The sequence below is a fragment of the Lytechinus variegatus genome, chromosome 1 (genome assembly GCF_018143015.1).
Source record: "Lytechinus variegatus isolate NC3 chromosome 1, Lvar_3.0, whole genome shotgun sequence".
NCBI classification, from domain to species: Eukaryota; Metazoa; Echinodermata; class Echinoidea; order Temnopleuroida; family Toxopneustidae; genus Lytechinus; species Lytechinus variegatus.
Genome location: NC_054740.1, coordinates 40,799,823 through 40,808,179, shown reverse-complemented (window position 1 = coordinate 40,808,179; position 8,357 = coordinate 40,799,823). Strand labels below are relative to the sequence as shown.

Here is an 8,357-nt window from a genome sequence, read left to right as displayed (position 1 = left end):
GTAAGGGATATAATAGGAATTATTTATCCGAGGTTGGACTGGCAATTATTATTTTTCCCTCAGGAAAAATAGTTACATTGCTAGTCCATTGCCAGTAATTTTGACATGTAAATATATTAGGGTAATTCATTTTCATACTCTACAGCAAAAGATTTGTAGGATTATTTTTACAGCGTATTAGTGGGAAAATAGACTACATGACTCCATCAAGGACAGATACATGTACAATTTATTTGTAGGTAAGCAAAGAAGTTAAGAAGCTCAAGACAAAATGGGAAATGTTTTATGAGAACGTTCAATTCAATTCAGGTTTATTTCTCTCTGCATAAAATGAACATATATAGTAAAATGCATGAGGAACAAAGAATAATGACATAAAAGACATTGAGAGGGAAGCAGCCATAAATTATTTCTTTATAATATAGCTGCTTTAGAAAAATAACAATTTTTACAATATCAGGACTTACAAAATAAACCCCCAAAAAAAGTTTGGAAATCTGAGTTTGGCCGTCAATTTCTCCCAACTCCCAATTTTACACAGTACAGAACATGATTCTTTTGTCTGTGTCAATAGAGATGAAAATCCATTCAAACCAAGCCCCTAATTCTTCATTTTTTTAATGTTTTGTTGTAGTTTTATGTAGTGATGGTTTGTTTGTTTGTTCTGTGTTTGCTTGTGCAGAGGTGTGTTTGATTCCATATTAATGTTAAGGTGCATGAAAACAATTAAAAGAAACTGCTGAGAAACTCACTAATCACCACAGAAAAAAGAACAGTGACTTTCAATATTGTGTCATTTTGCAACTTTTGAATTTCGACCTTGCCCCAAATTTCAAGGCACTGCACCTCCATGTGAACCATTATCATATCATGTATCATTTTAAAGAAAATTGAATGATCTATTCATTCTAATAGATAACACGTAAATATTTACGAAAACAGAGGAGGGATTATTGATCAGTCAGATTTCCAAACTTTTTTTGAGTTTATATTAAACAATAAGAAGGCGTAAAAAAGACAGAGATACACAAGTGGTATGGTATGAATGATAAAAGAAAATTACATACAGGCTTGATTATCATTCTGAAAAAGTCTTAAGTTATGTTTGAAAGAATTAAAGGAGAAATATATTGATTATGAATGTGGTCTTATTATATATCAATGGAAAGGTAATGATGTGGGGATCATCAGTGGGTCATTCAAAATACAGAGAATAATACAAAAAGGTGAAAATCGCCGATCAAAAAACGCTAAAATGCCCCTCCGAAATATGCCTCACATCGGTCTCTGAATTGACTGGAATTTGATGACGTCACTGTCTGTACGAGAGGCGTGATTGGCTCTCCCACGTGAAGCTCCACTTGCATGCAAAACCTGTTGCGTGGGTACGTTTTCTCCACACTGTCACTGAATACTTCTATCACGAAATGAAAGAAAACCCAGAATTTAAGTTATCTACATGTAGATTTGGATTTCCAAATTGATGATTTTAAAGATGAAGAGAATGATGATGAAGTGAACAACACAGCTCAGTGACGTAGTTGGGGGTAAATTTGGGGAACTATGCTGATGATGATGATGATGGTGAAAATTCAACTTGCCTGACAATCACAAGTCATGTACGGTACATGCCGATTCGCTACCAACTCATGCAGCTGCTGCTACAAGTGCTAGCTACACCGCGCGGGCCAAATTAAATCCATGAAAATGAATAACCACATCCAGACAGAGTCTATCATAAGAAGGAAAATAATGATATAACTGTACTTACAAACAAGTGAATAATCCGAACCTGAAGGCAAATCAACTCAACGAATAGCAGCAGACGATATGCACCGACGATAAACTTCATGTGGCTGGGATAGATTGTCACTCGTTCTGTTATATGTAATTTGTAACTCATTAATTTGACAAAATTACGAAACTCAGGGAATTATTTATATATATAAAAATATAGTAACATCTCTTATTATTTTTTGTATTACGATAAAACCTGTTTTGAAGGAAAACGTTGAGGTAAACTAAAATTACATGTAAAAGATCATCCCCCAACATGCGTAGCTTGTATGTGTGATTGAGAGCTGTGCAACACGTGCATAGATCTATTCTCTCAGTCTCAGCCAAGGCGAGCAAACAATACGGCATGTGTTGTTGTGATGGTTTGTTTACGATCACATAATGCTACGCATGATGGCCGGGGATGATCTTTTACATCTAATTTTAATTTACCTCAACGTTTTCCTTCAAAACAGGTTTTATCGTAATTCAAAAAATGATAAGAGATGTTACTATATTTTTATATAGATAAATAATTCCCCGAGTTTCGTAATTTTGTCAAATTAATGAGATAAAAGTTACATAACGAGTGACAATCTATCCCAGCCACATGAAGTTTATCGTCAGTGCATATGCCATATCGTCTGCTACTATTCGTTGAGTTGATTTGCCTTCAGGTTCGGATTATTCACTTGTTTGTAAGTACAGTTATATCATTATTTTCCTTCTTATGATAGACTCTGTCTGGATGTGGTTATTCATTTTCATGGATTTAATTTGGCCCGCGCGGTGTAGCTAGCACTTGTAGCAGCAGCTGCATGAGTTGGTAGCGAATCGGCATGTACCGTACATGACTTGTGATCGTCAGGCAAGTTGAATTTTCACCATCGTCATCATCATCATCGGCATAGTTCCCCAAATTTACCCCCAACTACGTCACTGAGCTGTGTTGTTCACTTCATCATCATTCTCTTCATCTTTAAAATCATCAATTTGGAAATCCAAATCTAGACAACTTAAATTCTGGGTTTTCTTTCATTTCGTGATAGAAGTATTCAGTGATAATGTGGAGAAAATGTACCCTTACAACAGGTTTTGCATGCAAGTGGAGCTTCACATGGGAGAGCCAATCATGCCTCTCGTACAGACAGTGACGTCATCAAATATCCCCAATTTCGCGGACGTAATTCTGCGTGTTTGAAACATTCAGAGAGAGAACTTTAAACTATCAATTAACTGAGTTTCATCGGTCTCCATGATAAATGATGTACACCATCGTGTTCTCCTTATTTTCTCCTTTATTGTGATATATGATTCTCCATTTTTACGATTTTCAATATATTTCTACTTTAAGTGAATAACACTCTCAAATTAAACGGTTGTTGATGCGTGGAAATACATAACCTTTTAAGAAATACTTTAGATGGTTTAGGTCTCAATTGGATTCCATGGTTTGGCATTTTAATGCAATAATTTTTTCTTATACTCCTCAATTATTCATGGATAGAGTTCATGTGTACATGTATGTAGCCGAGTAGATCATCAAATTGAAAAATGTGCAAAGTTTTTCAAATGTCAGTCCTTTTAGAGTGTGTGAAAATGATAAATAATAAAGGACACTCAATTTTCATACAGCACAAATAACATTCAAAAGTCTGTTAGTGCACTTAATACAAGGTAATACGAGAAAGAGAGGGAGAAAGATATAAAAGAAAAGGGGAAACTGATGTACCTGATATGACTTTTGCTCAACATTAGTGATGACTCTGTCATTTTACCCGTGACTTAAAGCAATAAAGCAACCACTTCAATACATTTAGGCCATGAAGCAATCAGCACTCAAGTGTAAAATGTTTTTAATTTAATGTGTCATTGTGGTGTTCCTCATTTTCTACTGACCTAGACTAGGTGTGGTGCATTCTATGTGAGAAACACTTGTGCTTATTTAGAGTAGTGAAGAACATATTTTTTAGAAACATGTTTTAAACCTGACAGTAGAAGGAAGAGGTGTAATTATGTATAATATTCCTTGTCTCAAGGTTGTTGCATTGAGAGCGTACACAAAGAGAACATGAAAAGTTTTACTCGTGTTGTGTTGGATCTTATTGCTCTTTAACTTTCAACCAGACTTAAATGAGACAAGCACTGCAGGATGTACAGTCCATATACATTTATTATTTAAAGATGATTACTTGATGATAATGACAAATACATGAGTAAGTCTGATGGTGACTATACTCTGAAGATGAAGATAATATAAATGCTGCAAACTGATGTGGTATACTTTTCTGTAGCTCTGAGCTCAAATCTCTGAAACTGCAATCTGATTAGGATTCAGAAGTGAACCCCTTTTATTTTGGTCTGATCTAGACTCTTTTCAATTAAATTAATCTGTACGTCATAACTTTACTCTGAAATGGGGGAGTTAACGTTTTAGGGAGAACATGAAATATAGTGAATAACAAACCCATAAAGTGTGTGTGCGTCAGAAGTTTAGCTGGAAGAAGAATAAGATATACTTTCTAATGAAAGTTGGAGTTGGTAAACATATATGATTTACTGTTAAATACTTCCTTGATTAAGTATTGATATATTATTGTCTCGCCCATCGGAGGTGAAGGCGAGACTTAGGGATCCAAATGTCGTCCGTCCGTCACAAACCTGTAATGACACATAACTCCACAACCGTAAGTCGCTTTTCAACCAAACTTGAATGGTAGATGGACTTGGGGGACCTGCATGTTATGCTGCAGTCTGAGGTCACATGGTAAGGTAAAAGGTCATTTTCAGGTCAACGTTAAAGTTTACATGCAAGACTCTCTTATGACACCTAACTCCGCAACCGTAAGTCACTTTTCAACCAAACTTGGATGGTAGATGGACTTGGGGGACCTGCATGTTATGCTGCAGTCTGAGGTCACATGGTAAGGTCAAAGGTCATTTTCAGGTCAACGTTAAAGTTTACATGCAAGACTCTCTTATGACACCTAACTCCGCAACCGTAAGTCACTTTTCAACCAAACTTGGATGGTAGATGGACTTGGGGGACCTGCATGTTATGCTGCAGTCTGAGGTCACATGGTAAGGTAAAAGGTCATTTTCAGGTCAACGTTAAAGTTTACATGCAAGACTCTCTTATGACACCTAACTCCGCAACCGTAAGTCACTTTTCAACCAAACTTGGATGGTAGATGGACTTGGGGGACCTGCATGTTATGCTGCAGTCTGAGGTCACATGGTAAGGTAAAAGGTCATTTTCAGGTCAACGTTAAAGTTTACATGCAAGACTCTCTTATGACACCTAACTCCGCAACCGTAAGTTGTATTTCAACCAAACTTGGATGGTCGATTGGCTTGGGGGACCTGCATGTTATGCTGCAGTCGGAGGTCACATGGTAAGGTCAAAGGTCATTTTCAGGTCAACGTTAAAGTTTACATGCAAGACTCTCTTATGACACCTAACTCCGCAACCGTAAGTTGTATTTCAACCAAACTTGGATGGTGGATTGGCTTGGGGGACCTGCATGTTATGCTGCAGTCTGAGGTCACATGGTAAGGTCAAAGGTCATTTTCAGGTCAACGTTAAAGTTTACGTGCAAGACTCTTATGACGCCTAACTCCGCAACCGTAAGTGGTATTTCAACCAAACTTGGATGGTGGATTGTCTTGGGGGACCTGCATGTTATGCTGCAGTCGGAGGTCACATGATAAGGTCAAAGGTCATTTTCAGGTCAACGTTAAAGTTTACATGCAAAACTCTCTTATGACCCCTAACTCCGCAACCGTAAGTTTTATTTCAACCAAACTTCGATGGTGGATTGGCTTGGGGGACCTGCATGTTATGCTGCAGTCGGAGGTCACATGATAAGGTCAAAGGTCATTTTCAGGTCAACTTTAAAGTTTACATGCAAAACTCTCTTATGACACCTAACACCTTTTTCTCAATTTGTTGACAGATTTTGTTTTTTTTTCTTCCATCTGGTAGAGCTGCATGAGGTTCACCAAACTTGTACAAAATTTTTTGAAATTTTGTGTATTCTAATTTATGCAAAATTTATTCATATATCACAAAAAAAAATTTCTTCTTCATTTGTTGATCAATTTCAGTTTTGTTTGCTTTATATGATAGCTCGAGGTGGTGATACCAAATCTAAACATAGAATTTTGAAATTCATTGAATCTGCTATTTATTCATATATTTTCAAAACTCACAAAAATTTTTTATTTGTTGATTTATTTTGGTTATTTTTGTTCTATCTGAGAGCTACATTAGGTTCACCAAGGTTCTACATAGAGTTAAGAAACTTTGACTAGATAATAATTAATACTTAATTCATATGAAATTTATTCATACATCACAAAAAATGCTTGTATGTCATTTCTTCATCAATTTCAATTCTATATCCTCAATTTATGTCACCAATATAATTCACTACAGTGTCAACTGGGCTGAAATTAAAATTGTGTTAAATTGTGTTGCGAGATGCCGGATGAGCTCCACATCATTGATGTGCTAGTTATTAGATAAATTTTTTTTCAACCCAGAGTTAGGTTGTAGGCCTACATATTGTACATTCACCAAACTTCAAAGTGATCTTGCAAAATGTGGAAGCAGTTTTTGTGTGTGTGTGAGGGGGGGGGGGGAGTTAATACCTAACATGTACGTGTACTTGTATGTCTGAATTTCACTTCAGACACAGAATATAGCATGCTCTACCCATTCCTCAAAATGATGACATTTTTTAGCCACCAATACAATTACATGATAGACAGTTGTCTCAGAATATACCTTAATGTACACAGCTGTGTATACATTTCCAGATGTCCCATTTTCATGTACATTAGATATACATTACGTGTACATAGAACCTACATTTCATTAAATGTGTTCCAGAGTGCATTGCATTGACATATGTACAGTACACATTTTCTGTTTCTTTGCAAATTACTTGAAGATTGTTTATTTGTATATATATATATATATTATAGTATACATGTACATGTACATATATACTAGATCCGCCAGGAAGGCAAATTCTTTTGTCTTTTTTCATAGTTCACAATTCACCTAAACGCCCTCTACATTCGCCTATACGTCGAAATGTCTATTATGACGCAATAAATTCATTCATAGACTTCGCCCTTACGAAGGATGTAGGCATATATTTTTTTTTTTACAAAATCATAATTCATTGAGAAAAATCATCTCTAAATGTCTCTATTTCATAAAACTTTCACAAATATGGTCATTGGATCAATGTAACTTCTTTTTTTTTCAATCATTTTGTCAAAACCAGGGTGAGATATACATGTACACATGTTTCAATGTTTTTTTTTCATCTGCAAGAGCAGTGTGCATGTTACATGTAGCTTGAGTACCGCAATGAGCCGAGTGCGCCACACATTTGATTATGAAATGCATTTTTGGGGGTAAAATACAGTTCTTTTTTAATCACAGAACACAAATTTTCATTCCCAGAGGTTGGTAGGTCTGCATTTTACTCACAATTCCTACCTGATTCTATTTTCAGGTAAGAAGTGTTCCAAGCACGTTCTCCAACCCGAATCCGAGGATGAAGACGAAGACGATCCCGTTGTCGCCTTGGAATGGGATCCGTTATCGGAGGACTACCTTCTCGTCATCAATGAACAGGGTGAGATGCGGATGATAGACAGTGTTTCCCTGAATGTCATTGTGACGTTTGTTCTACCAAGTACGGCCACCAGCGTCCGCACCATGGCATGGGTTCCTACTGCTCCAGGCATGTTTGTATCAGGAGGTAGGTCAAGGGTCATCATGGGCAGTATTTCATGAAATAGTGATTTTTCACTGACTTATGTTCTTAGCCAGTCTAATCTATATTTATTTGTTTCCAAAAGAGGCAACATATTTTTTTTCATATTGTTTAAGCCATGAGCAGAGATAGGATAAAATGCAGGTTTTCTTGAATAAGTTTGATTATTGCTCAGTATAGTCATGTAGTTTGTAAGTGACATCTTGTGACTGATTATTTGAGAGGTTTTTTTTTATTCAAACAATTTATCAATTTCAGTAACTTAACTATTACACAAGATTTTCAAAATTTATATGAAAAGTGGTACATAACCTGATATTGACTTTTAATTTGCAGTTTTATTTTGCTTTTGTTGTCCTTATCCAGATGCACGTCAAGGGGTACTTCGTCTCTGGAATGTCTCTAAGCCCACACCTATCCTTAGCCTCAAACTAAAGACCACTGGTTTCCATTCCCTATGCGTCTTTAACGCATCACCCACCGGCTCTGACGACTACGATTCCCTGTCGTCGGCCACCAACTCATCATCATCCTCCACGTCGTCCTCACCGGCTCATAGCAATAACCATGTATCATCGACGAGTCAAGCGGTAGCTCCACGACGGACGAACGATCTTTATTCACCGTACGCCCTTCCACCCGGCCATGCTGTGTGTACATTTGATGATGGTGGGGTGGGGCTCTATGATTTGGGGAAAAGACGATGGGATTTCCTCAGAGAGTTGGTAAGCTTTCTTAAAATGTCTAGAAAATGGCTGCAAATGACTAATTTTTTCAATTTTTTGC

At 36.7% G+C, this 8,357-nt stretch overlaps 1 protein-coding gene across 4 annotated transcripts in view; it reads left to right on the top strand.

The window, feature by feature from the left end:
• Positions 1 to 8,357, top strand: part of LOC121414072 (WD repeat-containing protein 17-like) — a 55,643-nt gene that overhangs the window by 21,882 nt on the left and 25,404 nt on the right. For all 4 annotated transcript variants that reach the window (XR_005969803.1, XM_041607131.1, XM_041607146.1 and 1 more), the window contains exons 4-5: positions 7,308 to 7,556; positions 7,938 to 8,296. Coding sequence is in view for 3 of the 4 variants with exons in the window: in XM_041607131.1 (XP_041463065.1) it covers positions 7,308 to 7,556; positions 7,938 to 8,296 (608 nt within the window). In the remaining variant the exon portion in view is untranslated. The remainder of the gene's footprint in view (positions 1 to 7,307; positions 7,557 to 7,937; positions 8,297 to 8,357) is intronic.